Source organism: Nyctereutes procyonoides, unplaced genomic scaffold (genome assembly GCF_905146905.1).
Source record: "Nyctereutes procyonoides isolate TBG_1078 unplaced genomic scaffold, NYPRO_anot_genome, whole genome shotgun sequence".
NCBI classification, from domain to species: domain Eukaryota; kingdom Metazoa; phylum Chordata; class Mammalia; order Carnivora; family Canidae; genus Nyctereutes; species Nyctereutes procyonoides.
This window is the reverse complement of record NW_026575159.1, coordinates 14,394,192-14,411,114: the sequence shown is the minus strand read 5'-3', so window position 1 is coordinate 14,411,114 and position 16,923 is coordinate 14,394,192. Positions and strand designations below refer to the sequence as shown.

General features: G+C 39.6%; 1 protein-coding gene across 2 annotated transcripts in view; it reads right to left on the bottom strand.

Annotated features, from left to right (window-relative positions):
* Positions 1-9,478: 9,478 nt before the first annotated feature.
* COL14A1 (collagen type XIV alpha 1 chain) overlaps positions 9,479-16,923 on the bottom strand; it is a 217,171-nt gene continuing 209,726 nt past the window's right edge. Inside the window, exons 46-48 of one of the 2 annotated variants that reach the window (XM_055314231.1) lie at positions 13,879-13,956; positions 12,005-12,160; positions 9,479-10,351 (exon numbers count right to left, since the gene is read on the bottom strand). In XM_055314231.1, the coding sequence (XP_055170206.1) occupies positions 10,272-10,351; positions 12,005-12,160; positions 13,879-13,956 (314 nt within the window). In that variant the 3' untranslated portion in view covers positions 9,479-10,271. Of the gene's footprint in view, positions 10,352-10,602; positions 11,177-12,004; positions 12,161-13,878; positions 13,957-16,923 lie in introns of those variants that run through there. The other variant, XM_055314233.1, reaches the window with a different exon arrangement.

Here is a 16,923-nt window from a genome sequence, read left to right as displayed (position 1 = left end):
TATGCCAAGAGAGCGAAATAAGGAGGAGAAGGAAACAAATTTGAGTCTTCTTAAGGAGGAAAAAAAATTATTCTTGACCTTGCTTTTTGCACCATATACTCTATTTCTTTGCTCCATTTTGCACCAAGATTCATTCAAAGAATGGAAGACACTTGCTGTCTCCATTTTTAGCGCCTCTTTTTTTACTTAATATTCTCAAGCTTTTGCCCTCACCATTCTACCAAAATTGTTTCTTGAAGGTCTCAAGTGACTCCCACACTTTCCATTTACCTCAGAATAAAAGCCAACATTTATACCATGGCCTACAGACCAATATATAATCTGGCCCCCAGTGACCACTGTATTCTCATCTCCTGCAATTCTTCTTCATCCACTTGAAGAAGCTTGGCCATGCTAACCTCCTTACTGCTTATGGAACACCTCAGGCACCTTCCTACCAAGAGCCCATGCTCTCGCCATTCCCACAGCCAGGAATGCTCCTCCTCCAGTTAGATCCCATGGCTTACTCCTTCCTCTCCTTTGGGTCCTTGCTCACATGTCACTACTCATAAAGCCTACTCTGACCAGCTTATTTAAAACTGTAGCCCTCTCCCTTCTCACCCTCAGCTCCCTCAATCCTCTTGCATTTATTTTTTCCATAACATGTTCTTCCTATGTGTGTATGTGTGTCATTTACTTACTTTTTAGGTTTATTATTTATTTTCTGTCAATCCCATTGAACAAAAGCTCAATGAGACAGCGATTTTCGTGTGTCAAGCTTGCTGATGTATTCCAAGTGCCTGAAACATGCCAGGGATAGATAGTTGTGGCTCCATGAACATATTCCCACACTTCAAATGTACATAATAACCTGGGCAAATCACAATGGTTCCTACCAGTCTCCTGAACTCACATTTCTACCCTATTACATATTGCTTCTGCTCACCTATGGCTTAGCCAGAGTTATGGTGGGTGGTTCTGCAGGTTCAGACTCAACCCTGCTGGTCATGTCCTATCTCACACATATTCTAGGAACTTCTACTTTCTGTCCTATAGGACTGTTGTGCAAAGACAGTCCCCAAGGTTAGAAGTTAATACCCCAAAGCAAGGCTCACCCAATGGAAGACAGGAAGTCAGAGGAGGGAAGCTTCAGCCTCCCTCTGGATACAGCTCAATGAAGGAGCCTCTCACTCCTCAAAGGGCATGAAGGAACTAAATCCCCATAGCAGCGACCCTGATATTACATCATTATATTGGCTTTCCCTTGCTCCCCATCTCATTTGCCCACTCTGTATTTCCTTAGATCACCTCCCAAATAAACTACTTGCCCTGAAATCCTTGCTTCATCCAAAAGAACCCAAGCTAACATATACCGAAATCCATCCTTATGTTGAAGCCAAGGAGATACTTCTAACATAGAGGTTTCTTCCTAACACTCCCAAACCAAAATACTTTGTTGATCCTCCATCACCTGGCCTAAAGTCCTCATGCCTTAAGTAAGGCCTATAAGACTCAGTCAGATTTTTGTAAGCTCATCCCTCCATTCTCATCTCCATCCACTTCTTTTTTGGGACTTTAAATTTCTGTCTTTCTTAGCCATTAGTAATTGCCAAACATGCACGTCCTCATGCCTCTCTATCCCATGGAATTAGCTCTCATCCATTATCCCCTACCAATCTTATTTCCACCAATGCTCATACCACCTATTCTTTCTAGGCATTCTTAAGTATTTCTTCTCCCTGGCTATCTCTGCCCCTGTAATACATTCAATATAACCATTGTCTTATTGTGTTATAATTGCTTATCTCTCCATTGACGAGTTGATCTTATTGAAGGCAGAGAACGTGTCTTTGTGTATTCCCAGAACCTAGCACCATGTGTGGCTCATGGAAACCTCTAAAAGAGTGTCTGGCACATAACAGACCCATAGTCTATAATAAATATTTGTTGCATGAGTAATTGCAGCTACATTAGCTACAGCAATGCTAGCTAATATAATATGTACACATATTTTTGGGCTGTTGTTACTCTATAAAAGTTTATTTCTTGGTCGTGTAACAATGTAATGCAGATGTTCCTAATCAGTCGCTGGCCTTCCACAGTCATTCTGGAACCCAATCACCTTCCATCTTATGACTCCAGCCTCCTAACAGACCTTGAAGTCCTCTGCATTCAGGTAGCAAATGGGAAAGAAGCAAGTAGACAAGACACACACACGTCTTAACCCCCTTGACTCAGAATTCACATATATATTTCATTGGTTGAGAACATGCCATATAGCCATACCAAGGAGAGTCTGAGCAATAAAAATCTAATTTGTCCTCAAGAAGTAGAGAATATAGTTTTGGCTGAAGCTAGCCAGTCTATAACACAGAAGCCAATAGGAAATTATCGGTACACTAGATGTAAGTGTTTCTATGGTGATCAAGGAGTTAGGAAGGTAATAATGTAGACTTTAATTAGTTAAGGAAAAAAAATGTATGGACAAGAAGTCCAAGATAATACAATCCTTTACAAGTAGCAAGCAGGCAATTGCTTCCAAACACATTTGATTTTGCTGTAGTCAGTGCCTGCCTTGATAGGAATAAAAATTCAAAAAACAAGTAAATACCAAGATTCAAAAATGGTGTCCAAGCCACATTCTTTCTGGTAACCATAACTATTATTGCTCAGCTGTCTAGAAATATGACAATAGAAGCTATGAGCCTATTTCCACACTGCCAAGCTGCTGGGTTAATGGTCACTTTACTCCCCATCCTTGAACACTATCTTTAGCCATGCAGGTGTATTTCCAGTTCCTTTAGAAAACACACAGATACAGAATGGTAGATATTCCAGGAGAAGAAAAGTAAACATCCCCAAAGCTGTAGAATGTGAACAGACTGTTATTTCTCCCTGCACAGCCAGCTCTTGCATTGTATCCATTTTTTTTTCCATCTTTTCCATTGCTCTCAGTCATAAGAGCAGTGGCTCTGTCCTGGTTTGATAAAACAGGCTCGCACTTGAGAGTGGAGTCGGAGATAGAACCTATTGGCAACCCTCCAAGGACATGAGTAGGCAGCCAATTGACAATGGAGATTTAGTTAGCAGGGCTTCTACTGGGGGTGTCCAAATCTGATAGCTGGAACATGTATCAAAAGAACTCTATCTGTGAAGTCTAATCCTTGCAGCCTCCAAACTTGCCAATTCCCAGGCACTATGTGAGCCACACACGAGAAAGGACAGGTAAAGTAAAAACGCATGAATTTTCTAATAACTGAATTCTCTTCAATACATCTATTCAGTAACATGTTCAAACAAAAATGATATCTCATAGTGAAAGCTGAGCTGGTTAATGGTTTTGTGACATGGTTTTTAGTGCATAACAGGGATAGAATTTCATCAGGATTCACTGATTTGGGACAGATGACAGGAGAATGAAAAATGGAGATAAATGTCTTCTGTAATTACAATCCTTTTTTCTGTCGTGGTCAGTTAGTTTTGCTTTGTTACCATACAGCATTCGTTTTAGAGCTGAAGAAAAAATGGTATGTTTACTTTTCTGGATTTCATTATAAAACCTCTTTAACTTAAGTTAATGAAGATGAATTTTGCCACATGGGTCATGAATATTTTCTAATCAGTAAGATAAAATGCAATTAAACAAAGAAACAAACAACTAACAAAATATGATTACTTGTGCCAGCATATGTTTTTTACTACTTAGCAAGATACAGAGAAAAAAATAAATCATTACTGACGTTTATGCATTTACAAATGCTACCAAAACAAGCAAATCATTCCACCAGTCCTGGTGATGAATTTAGCCTCCTGTCCCTCTTATTTGGCTTTTTAAATTATCATTGCCTTCTGTCTTTCTACATATCCTAAAATGACTCATTTTTCATTTATTCCAAGTCATTCGTTATGATGATGATATTAAAAAGGTAATATTTTGCAAAGAATAATTCTATTCTAAAATCCTTTGTGATTTTTTCCTATAAAGATTCTGAGAGCGCATGTTTGTTGCACAATCTTTTTCATGCAATACAGAAATGTCAAACATCAGCATTTCAGTGAAATTAGCACTTGACTTATAACACTGAAAGTTCCCCACAATCGGTACACAGGAGATGACCACGGTTAAGTGTCTGGAGTTTACTCACCCCACTCTTTCATTATGGATAGATGAACAGAATAGTAGGTAAATATCACACATACTGCTTGGCAATTTTTTTTCATTTAACAATACACTTGAATATCTTTTTTTTTTAAGATTTTATTTATGTATTCATGAGAGACACAGAGAGAGGGAGAGAGAGAAGCAGAGACACAGGCAGAGGGAGAAGCAGGCTCCATGCAGGGAGCCCGATGTGGGACTCGATCCTGGGACTTCTGAAGGTGGCGCTAAACCTCTGAGCCACCCAGGGATGGCTCAGCTACACTTGAATATCTTGTGTCAGCTGCATGTGTAATCAAATTATTCAGTCTGATACATAATGTAAAATTATTGTAAGTGTGTCCACATAGTTAATTTTTCTTAATGACAGAGTGATTCTAAAGAGTCTAGAAGAACCAGGACTTTGTAGCAAAGGAATTCTCTGAACCCTGAGCTTGTCTGGCAAAAATGAACCTTTTATGTCAGTATTTCCAATGCCACATCAAATCAGAATTAAAAAATTATGATTTAACTAGATATTTTGGTTCATACCTTGTAAACCTCCACTCTGCATCTGAACAGCCCTTCTGTTGGGGATGGCTCAAAGAGATTAAGTCCTGCCCAGCTGTTGTAATTTAGATTTGTCATCCTAAATCATCCCACTCTGTTTCATCCTTAAGTCTCTAATGTCTGTTCATATTGTAGTTTCTCCGGAAAAAGCAGAAAAACCTCAAAACCAACATGCCATGCTAAACTCATTCTCTCTTTCTTTCTCTTCAAGTTTCTATCTCACTTAGTGAGATTACCATTTGCTCCATCTCCCAAACTTGAAATCTTGAAACCATTCTTACTTTCTGCCTATGACCCCCCTTATCCTGTCAATCATCAAGTTCTGCTCATCAGACTTCCCCCATCAGTTCTCAAAGCTGGCCCCCCTTCTTATCCCCACTGCACTGCTATGGTGCAGGCCCTCGCCATCTGATCTACTGCAACAGGCAGTCTGGGACACACAGGGAATGGGCCACGAGCTATGGGAACAACCAGAATTAGAATCTCTTCCTTGCCTTTTTTTCTGTATGTGTGTTAACATTGTATGTGTTACTTACCTCACATGTTTGATCCTTTGTAAAAAGGAAATATTTAGCTTAACTTGTGAAAATCAACTTAATATAAGGTATCCAGAACAAAAACTAGCAAATGGAAAGTCTTCATTAAATATCTTTTTCCTTCCTTGATCCTCCCCAACACCAGTCTGTCACCATACACTGTATCAAAATCACGCTTCCAAATAAGTGCAAACAGATTGCTCATTTGCTTAGACACACACTGGTTTCCTACTGCCTTTAGGCACAAATCTGAACCTTTTAGCCTGAGACAGATCTTCCCCAATCTGGTACATATGACCTTACCTGCTTCCAATGACAGCAGAAGTGAGGAAGCTCCTATGGCTCTGTGGTCCTCTTTTCTCCATCACCCCAATCCATGGCTGACCCCATGGCAGATACTAACTACAAATCTGATGGATGCATGCATGCACAGAGAGATGGATAGGTGCATGAGCTCATAAATAACTAAATTCATAGGAAGACATGACTTAAGTACCTCTTCCTCACACTCTCAAATACTTACAGATCTCAATTTGCAAGTCCTTATAGAAGCTGATCATTTGTTCCCAGGCATTATTCCTGTCTCCCAAGTATTATGACTAATATAGAGAGAAAACTCTTCTGCAGACAGGTTATAAATGAGACTGTGCCAGGATGAAATGATTCTACAAACATTTACTGAGCAGCTGTCAAGTGGCACACTGTGCACAGTTGGAGAACTCCTAAAGAATGCACACAAATAATAAGGGGGCACAGAGGTTAAAGAACTAACTAGAAAAGGGGACTGTGGTGTCATGGTTGTCAAGGTTGTCTGGGTGGTCATAGTGGCTTTCAGGGAAGGCTTCACACAGGAAGAGGAACCTGGCTGAGTTTTAGAGGTTGAGTATAAACATAAGTAGGTATTTACACTGAGGTGAGGCAGAAATGAAGGGCTTTCCAAGTGGGCAGAGGAAAAAAGTGAAGCAGGGCAAAGATAGAGGAACAAGAGAAAATATGCATCCACCTGCCTGCCCCAAATCTGTGACCCAAGGGATATGTGTGTCTCTATCACCCAGTCACTCATGCCAGACATCTGGGTTATCCTAGTTATGTTCATCTCTTCATCTCCACTCCTAATGAGTCCTGTCAATTCCACCTCTTTGGTTCAGTCCTTCACAAGCTTTCATCAGACCAGAACAATGGTGTTATTAATATTCCCTCATTTGCTGAAATCTCCTCCAACCCATTCTCCACTGTGCAACCAGAATGATCTCAAAATAGTGTTTTTCAAACTGTAGTCCACTGAGGTGCTTGGTTAAAAAAATAGAGTTTCCAACCCAGACAACTGAAGCAGTATCTTTGGGGGATTCCTCAGGATCTAGGGAACTGTACTTGAATAAGCCCTATCTCCACTCTTTACCAATATGTGAGGCAGAGTAGCCTAGAGATTAAGTGTAGATACTTTTGAGTCAGAATGCCTACATTTGATTTCTAGCTGTGTGTTCTCAGGAAGGTAACTTAATCTTTCTGCACTACTATCTCTTCACCAGGATGATTAAGACAATAGTGAACTAGCTCTTGGGTTGTGTGATAATCAAATTAATTAAAACCTAAGTGGTAGCTTTTATTGCTTCTCACCAATATTCCTGGTTCTCTTCTGCTTCCTAACATGTGGGATGATTGCACTTCTTCATCCCTCTGAAGTTCAATGGGTTCATGTGATCTATGCAGACCAATAAAATGTGAGAAGTGATGTGTGTCATTTCTGGAGGAAGCTGGGGGAGATGACTTCCCATGGCCTCTTCTCTCTTCTCATACGAATCATGGAGGTACATGTGGATATGGAAGTGTCTAAGAAATTGTTGTTACTACCGCATAGTATAACCCAACCTCAATGGTTCAACTTTAAAGTCCTCAGATTAGCTCTGGCCTATAGTAACTGCTCCATGACAGCTGCAGAAGAGAAGTTCAGCCAAGTGGCTCTTAATTCCTAATGTCTCAAGAGCTTAACACAATATGCATCTATTTCTTGGTTACAACAAGAGAGCAGGGAAACTGTCTTCCATTGTCTTGGCTCATTGTTCACACACTGCTTCTGTCTTAGATGAGGTAAGGCTGGAGACCTAAGTAACTGAAGCAATGTACCAGTTAGTGATTTAGATTTTAAGTTCCATGAGGAACAACTGATGGATTTCAGCAGAGGAATGACACGATCAGGTGTGTGTTTTAAATTAGTGATTGACTCAATATCTAAGTCATTAACTGGCACACTGCCTAAATTGTTCCTGTCTCCAGCCTTATCTTGTTCACTTTCCTGCCACCCAGGCCTTTTAGCTCCGTGTAGCTCCGTGAACACAAACAAGCATCTTCTTGACAAAGGACCTTTGTATTTGAGAAGGTCGAGTTTTGGATTCTCCTCCATGCCTTTTCTTATCTTCATGCCTCAAATGTCAGGCCCTCAGAAAGGCCGTCTCGTCCACCCAAATGAAAGCAGATGCTCCTTTATGTCATTTTCATATTCTTTTCTCAGCACTTTTCTTATATCTTTCATACTATTTGTCACAATTTGAGATTAATTTTGCTTGTTTAGTCACTCATTTCCTGTCTTTCTCTAGCACTAGACAGGAAGCTCCATGAGGACAAGCTCACATTTCTCTTATTCATGTTTTTATCCTAAGAATGAAAACAGTTTCTAGTATATTAGCTTGAGATTACTTATGAGATTAGTTATGAGCAGATGGAGAGGGACAGAGGACATAGAAACGAAAGAGGGAGGACTTCCTGGAATTAAATTGAGGTTTTCCCTAATACAAAATACTACCCTAAAATGATCATTCCCCAAAGAAATTGAGAGTTTCTAATAGAAGCAATGAAAGTTCTGAACAGTAATGTTTTGCTTTATATGAGATGATACTTTTTTATTTTCAGAAACAGTATAAAATATAAATTAAGATATAAGTATACTCCTGCCAAAATAGGCAAGTCAATAAAAATGCAATTCAAGATCCCCTTTTAACAAGGCAATGTGTTGTAACCACAAAAATCCTAAGTCTGAGTTACACCTTTTATTTTGAACATTTTGCTCAAGAGAGATTTGAAATACTGGGCCCAAGTGATGACACATTCCAAATGGAACCTTCCTGTAGCTTAAATAAGCAAATTTAGACCATCAAGTAAAATCAAAGCCAAGTGTATTTGGACAACTCAAGAATGATATGAAGGAATTCGAACTTCAGTGGTTTATAATTCACCTTATAACCAACTTTGAGAGTCCTCTTAGTGGCATGATATTAGACTGTGCATGTGCATTTCCAAGAGCCAATCACACAGAATACTGTCTCTACTCACCTGTTAAAAGACTAAGAAATCTGATACAAAGATATGAAGTGACTAACGACATACTCTCGTCATTTACAGAGGAGTTCTCTAAGGTGATTCTGGGCCAATCATCATGATCAACCTTGTGCAAGCTCTCTTCCTCATTGGTCCTGCTTCCTACAAGTGGAATGATGTGCCATAACTAAAAGGGAACAGCTGTTGGTTATCTGCTCACTGTCTTCTTTCATTTCCTGCAAAGGCACCAAAAAAGCTCTTTGCCTAAATCCCCAAAGGCACATAAGGATATCTTGCTGTTTGAATCATTTGGCTGGAAAGGTCTTAAATCAGATCTGTTTGGTGAGGGAGACCAAAGAAGGCCAGAAGATCTCACTAATCTAGGACAAACCCAACTTCTACCCCATCTCTACTCTTTGAAACTAGCTGTTACTAGGGAAATGCAACAGGAAAAGGATCATACACTAAGTTTATGAGTCTCTTCCATTTTATTTTCAACAAGGAAATAATAGAACCCAAATCCTTCTCAAATATCTAGATTTTTCCTTTGTGAGCAAAAGATACATTATGTTAGAGTCTGTTAGGTTCAATCTCATTTTCCTTCTTCCTTTGTAGAGTTTTTCAGAACTTTTTAAATAGCAGAAGAAAGATGACTCTTCAGTCAAATATTGGTAAACTATTGGCGAACATTTATTTAGCACCAGTCTTAAGTCTTGTGGGTTATAAACAGATGATAAAATTCTAGCAGTCTCTTAGGCCCAGATCAACTGCTTCTTCTGTTAAGCTTCTTACTACACCAGAATGAATGAATAAATGAATGAATGAAAGAAATATTTGAATGCCTATCTAAAGGAAGCCAACTGTTGTTTTTCTGGTTAAAACTCAGCTAAGACTATAGAAGTTTAAGGTGACTTTTAGAAATGCAATAAAAAGAATCCACATCTGTTGTTTTAAAATTTTATTTGCTTATAAAAGAGAATGGAAATGGGTTTGCAAAAAACTTATCTGCATGTACAAAGTAATCCATGTAGATAAAGAGGGCGAGCCTTGGAATACTGCTAGAAAAGTTGTTCATCAAAATTGGATCTCTGCATCAGAACTGGTGGAAAGTCACTATTTTACATATCAAACCACTGAAAAACTAAAATCTATTTTTAAAATCACCAAATTCAAAAAGGTTATATTCTAATACATATTCTTAGATACCAGTAAAATGAGGTACCAAGTGATCTCAGAGCTGGACAGATCAGTTAATCAAGAGGTAGTTTCTCCAATAATATCCCTTTTTCTTTTTAGCAAGGCCATAGGAGATAGGGATAAATGGCATAATCTTCAAATCTCTTTAAATCTTATTCTCTTAGGGCTCCATTTCCTTTGAATACAATCATAGCTGTCTTGATGCATTTTAGGACTTGAGATCATCTAACACAGAAAAGATTCCAGAATTCAAAAAAAAATTTTTTTTTTGCCAATTTTTCTCTTCTCTGGAAAAACAAATAATCTGGCGTGACATTAAAATAACAAAGAGAAATAAATCCTGTGGTGTCATAGATTAAGGGGATTTTTTAAAAATATAATTTTTTGTTAATAATAACAATATTAACAATATCCAAGGAGGAGATTTAGGTTGATGAAACAAGCCCCCAAAAGGTAGCATACAAACCACATAATGACATTCTTCTTGAATAAGTTTCTCTGAGTTCTTGTAGTTGGTCTTCAACTTTGTTCTGAGGCTATCAGATCCCTGAGCCCCACAGTTCCATGGCTTCCAGTTCGTCTTGGACAGGAGTGAATTCCGGTTGATCAGGATGGGGAGCTAGAGAGGAAGAGTGGGGTGGGGACTTGATAGGACCCAGGAACCATAAATTGATATTCTCCCCTCGTATGGGTCCATAAGAGACATAGATTTGGTCAATAAACTACAAAGAAAGCCTGCTTGGGTGGAAAAGTGGCTACCTCTACCCACCATGCCGCTTGCACCTTCCCCATGAGATTTCAGATGGTTAGTAAAGGAAGGGACAGATACATTACAGAAATTGTTAGAAAACTGGAATCACAGCCATCTGCTTAAATAGTATGTGTTTTATTTACAAAAGGAACCCTGAATCTCAGCAGAATTATAACAGAAAAATAAATTTTCAAAACTGATCTCTTGTTAGGAACCCATCACCAGGGGACGATCGGGAAAGGAGGGCATCCGAGGAGAATGGAGAGTAGGGTGGTCAGGGAGAAAGATGCCCATCCATCTCGTGTGGGGACAGGAAAGAGGAGAAGGCACATTTAAACAACTATTACTGAGCCTTCATGTAGAACAGTTTGGGATAGATTCTCAGTACACAGTGATATACCTATATCCAGGCTGATACAGAGCAGTCAGTTTCTGCTGCAGTGGACACTTGTGCTCTGGTTAAGTTCCAGGACTATCAGTGTATGTGTTTGGAGCAGGGAGGGCAAGAGATGTGACAGTGGGCAGGTGGGGAAGCAGGTGAGGCAGGGAAGCGGAGTGCCCATTGTTAGGGGAGGGGGCTGGGTGGCGGTGGTCAACAGGACAGATCTGTATCAGCAGCCAATTGCCCAGGCCAATGTAATCAGAGTGGAGGAGTTCCACTTCAGTGCTGGTAATCATTGTAAGGGATCAGATCTTAATAAGGGACAGGGAGATTTGAGAGAACAGGGAGGGAAGAGATGAACAGAGAAAAACACATCAGCAAAACTCTGACCAGTTCCTCTGGCAAATAAGGTTAAATTTCTCCTAAAGTAGAACGCTTAAATTTTTTTGACTAAGAAGTTTATTGCCCCAAAGCAGACTCTGAACATCTCTCTCGATGCTTCCAAGAGTGACTATGTCAGAAAACGTCCCATTGCACAACTCGCTGACATGCAGGCTGCAGATGTTTGTAGGAAGCATTATCTTTCACAATCTCAGGCCAGTAGTTAGTAATGAGGCAGATATAGCATGGCCACTCTTGTTCCTTCTTAAAACTATCTTTGGTCATCTGAAATGGTGGACATGTGGTGGGCAGGATGTCACCCAAAAGAGTCTAGGGGGCCCTCTGCATTAGGGGAAAGTTCTAAGTTGTAGGCTTTTCCAGAACAAGAGTAAAAGATGACAGGGCATCACAACCACACCACAGAAGTAACAGAATGTTGGGCCTCCCCGCAAAAGTTCAAACATGTCCCCCAATGATCAAATATGAGGTTGGAGACCTAATTAGTGTGGATTGCCATTTGTAAACAAGGAAGACTTAGTGGTGTTGTTATTTTCATTTCCCTCTTAAGGTCTTACTTAAAGGGGTAACTTTTATAGTAAATTTGCACTTTACAGAAGAGTCTCTGGATAACTTAAGGTAATGAGGCATTCAAGTTCTGCTTCCCTCCCTTCATTGGTCTACTGTTCATTGCACCCTCATCATTATAGTTTTAACCATAGCGAAACATTGCTCAAAGCCCATGAGAGGCTGGCACTCACCTCCTACGCCATAGGCAGAACACGAAGAGGGGTCGCAGTATCCAGGCTGGCCAGAAGGACCCTGTGGTCCAGGTACCCCCAGGTGACCAGGTGGACCTCTGGGTCCAGGAGATCCAGGGGGCCCGGGGCTTCCTGGCCGACTCTCCCCTGAAGGTCCTACAAAGCACCCACAAATGAAAACAGTTGGTCTTTTACCATCACAGAGTGAACTTTGAGACTACCAACAAGTAAACTAACTCTTAAAAGGAACCACCTCATGCTTTCTTAACAATTAGGATAATATGTCTTTCTCTGCTTATTGAATTTTTATTCCACAATTGGATTTCCTGGATAGAAGATCCTACTGTAATCATACATTCTCCTGAAGAAGATTTTCATTCAGCTCAGGAAACTGGAAAGCAAAATGTATTCTTTTCTGTCACCTCTTGGACATTAAAGGGTAAAGAAGATGGCACTGTCAGCCTGGTTTTCTTTATGGAGCTTCTGTTTCCTAATACAGCTCCTTATGAATGCAGCATACAGGCATGCATGGGCGCACGCGCGCACACACACGCACACACGCACACTCTCACTCAATCTCAGCCTCATAATCTGTACTGCTTTATGGCCCCAGGCAACTGAAATAAATTAGCCTGCGTGTGAAATAAATTATCCGAGCAAGAGAAAAAGGAAGAGTCTGAAATCGGATCTAAAACACTAATCCAAAATTTCTTTAGGCTATCTATATCAGTTGAGAACTTAGACTGAGTGAAAATAGGAAGTAGATTAAAATTTTTGTGGTTTTAGGAAGTGTATCAGGCTGGGTGTTTTTCTTTGTTTTTATGGTTTTTTTTTTTTTAGACCTAGATTCCAATAGTATTTAAAAGGCATTCTTCACCCCAAAATGATATTCTTTAACTAGAATCTAAATGAAAACGAGGAACAAGTATCTTCTTGTTCCTAAATATCTGAAAAGGGTTGGAACTCTAAGTAGATCCAATCCCATTCAATCAGCACTCACCAACCATCTTTCTATGTAACATGTGATACTAGACCAGCTTCTCACACAAGCCCTTAGTGATAGGAGCATTTATGCTCAAAGTGAATCTTTTCCATTAGGAATGCCTTCCAGGAAAAGTACTTTCCAAAATCATTAGGTTGGAAAGAAAAAATTTGCAAGCGCTTGATTCAGTGTGGCTAAAACCGGATTACAAATGCCCAATAGGACTGCACATTTACAGTTCTAATAATGAGGATGATAATCTGGACACCATTATAAAAGCACACAGTAATACACACAAAACTCAAAACTGACACAAAACTCAATCAGTAAGGCTGCCACGGTGGCAGAAACTAAGAGTGTTTATCAAGTATCCATGTGTTCCTCTCTTTTTTTTTTTTTTTTTCATGTGTTCCTCTCTATGTGGAACCTCCCGTGTGGTTCAAATGAGACAGTGTGGCTAGTTCCAGCCAGTGAAATATGCATCTGTCATTGTCCATTTAGGAAGGTGAAGGTTGATGTGCCTCCTTTATTTTTTTTCCTGGAGGCCTTTTGTTCCAGAATGGGGAAAAGCCACCTCACCCACATCAAACTTTGGGGGAGTATAAAATAAACTTTTATTATGTCAATCTGTTAAGCATTTGGGATTGATTTATTACTACAGCTTAACGCATGAAGCCAATAGGATCCCAGAATATGCTATAGGCTTTTGAGGCTTCTGTACTGGAAGGATCATCACTTGACAAACTCGCCTTCCAATGAAATGAGTGAGAAATACAGCCATTCTAGTTAGATACAGGATGTAATATGGCCATTTTCCTCACTTGTGATGTCAGGTGAATATAAAGCTTTAGGATTTCCATCTTGCAGTTTCCTGTTAGGTAGGAAGATTTACCTGCTGGTCCAGGGGGGCCTCTTGGACCTTGGGTTCCAATGCCTGGATTTCCTTTTTCTCCCTTGACACCAGTTAGACCTGTTTAAAAAAAAAAAAAGGAAAAAAAGAAAAAGTCCTTAAAATAAAATCTAGGTAAAATCTTTCAAAAGGACCTCTCTGGTAAAGATAATGATGTGGGTTGGTTTGGGGTTATGGTTACCAGGGGGCTTTTAAATTAAATTCTGACACTGAATTATGTACAACCACATATAGAAGGCTGGTTCTGTAGAGCAGAGCATGTTGTCCATAATTGCAAGACTGCAAGTTTATCCACCTTCCTACCGAAGTGGTTCAGCCTGCCAGGAACCGGCCGGTGTCTTTACACGCACCAGGCCATTAGATGTATGCAGTTGGCACTCCACAGTCACACAATAGAAATCACAAGTGAACATGTCTAACATTTTCCTTTTGGTCCACCCTGTAATGTATCTGCAAAAGGCATGAATTATAATTAGGCAGCAAAGTTTTGAAGAGCGTGAGTTTCCATTAAAAACTTGGAAGCTTCAGGAAGGCCTGTGTTTGATTTGGCTGATTCAGCCCCATAAAAATCTAAACCTATTCATGTTTCTTTTCCACTGAGTGTACTCCTTATTCCAAATACTTTACAGTGCTATTAACAAACTATACGTTTTCAGAGGCAAAAAAAATAAAGAAACATATACTCTGACACTTCATCATCCAAACAACTTCTATCACAAGACTGCTGGACAGGTGAGAACATGCTGTACTGAGGCCCACCAGTCCAAGAGAGCGTTGCATCAGATCGGGGGCTGGGTTACCCAGGCTCACATCACAGAAGGTCTCTGGTGCCTGTTTTTCATGTACAACAATGCTTTGAAGTAGCAGAATGCAGAAATGCATCTGTGTGTAATTACACTTACAAAGAAATTATGTGTGAATTGGCAAAGCCTGGAATGAAACATAAATAAATGACAATAACCAATTTGATAGGTGGCAGGCATGCAAGTAATTTAAAATGTTTAAAATTACAAATAACTTTTCCCTTTTACTAAAGGCAGTGCATATTCACTATAGACAAATTAAGAGATACAACAACAAAGATTCCAGCCCTTGAAAAGAATAACTTTTAACATCTTGGTTTATATCTTCCAGAAAGAAAGGCGTTTATGTAGTATTTGCTATGGGAATAGTTGGAAAAAAAAAAGACTGGTGAGCAACTGGCACTTTTTTTCTATACTGCACGCATAATGGCTATCCCTTGATATGAACATTGGTGTCTGCTGTGTTCCTTGGGATCACCTTTTGGGGTCAAGGTATACTTGGCACCTTTAAAAAAAAGTCCTCCTTCTTTGTTGGTGGTCCTCAGGGTTGTTCCACCCCCTGTTATGCTTCCCCAACACTCATGCCTATTGCACATGGCCTCAGTGGTATTTTCTGAGCTCACAAGACAATAGTACTATAGAGAGAGACAGGGCACTGACCACTGAGCTGCAATGACCTCTTGTTTTGGGTCTGACTCTTCTCTTAGGAAACCATAAGGAAGACAGTGGTTTCTCAAAAGCAAAAATACAATTTCATCTGAGCTTAAAAAGCACACAACATACTTAGACTAATTAACATGTAATGATCAATTGCTAATCAAGTTGTTCAGAGAGAAAAGCACCGTGGGTACATCTACCAGATACTACCCAATTAGCTACTAGTTTTGCCATTAGTTAAGTAGCTAATTGGAATAAGTACTTTTTAGCTGGTAGGTGTCCTCTCAGTTGCAAATGTGCACTACCATGCTTTTGGGAATTTGGTAGAAACTGCCTCTTCTTCTGTTTGAATGAGAGTCACTTTCCCCACAGGGAACCACTAATTTTTAAAGAATTAGAACACAATAAAATATACAGATGACTAATGGCAGGCTGCTCGTGATTAAGCGTGTGGTGACTCAGAGGCCTCCCATGACCTTACGGTACTCAAGGATCAACATTAACAACATGGCTTCTCAATGATCATCCACAGTAGGAGATGCAGTTGATTAGGAATGAATAGGACATGCAGGAAAGTATTCTTAGGAATAACTCTCTGATAAGAGTTTCTTGACTTTTCTGTTGGTTCTTCATTAAGAAAGCAAAAGGTGAGGAAGACTGGGGAGTAGGAAATCTGGTTGTTTTAATTTTCTAGTTATATAGAGAAGAGCAAGTGGCATTTGATATGCACCCCAATGTTTATAGCAGCAACGTCCACAATAGCCAAACTATGGAAAGAGCCCAAATGTCTATCAACAGATGATTGGATAAAGAAAATGTGGTGTACATACATATATACTGGAATATTACTCAGCATCAAAAAATGAAACCTTGCCATTTGCAAGGATGTAGATGGAACTAGAAGATACTACGCTAAGCAAAATAATTCAACCAGAGAAAGACAGTTTATCATATGATCTCACTCATATGTGGAATTTAAGAAACAAAACAGAGGACCATAGCGGAAGAGAGGAAAAAATAAGACAAAATCAGAGAGGGAGACAAACCATAAGAGACTCTTAATCATAGGAAACAAACAGGGTCGCTGGAGGGGAAGTGGGTGGGCGGATGAGGTAACTGAGTTATGGACATTAAGGAGGGCATGTGAGGTAATGAACACTGGGTGTGATATAAGACTGAGGAATCACTGAACTCCACCTCTGAAACCAACGATACATTATATGTTGATTAATTGAATTTAAATTTTAAAAATGAACTAATAAAAAATGTTGATACTACCCAAAGCAATCTACAGATTTAATGCAATCCCTATCAAAAAACTACCAGGGAACTAGGGAAAATTAGCAAACAATCCTAAAATGTGTATGAAACCACAAAAGACCCTAAGTAGCCAAAACAATATGGAAAAAGAAAAAAAGACCGGAGGTGTCACAATTCCAGAATTCAAGTTATATAACAAAGTCATAGTAATCAGAACAGTAGGTGTTTGGCACAAAAATAGACACCTAGGTCAATGGAACAGAAAACCCAGAAATAAACTCACAATTATATGGTCAATTAATCTCTG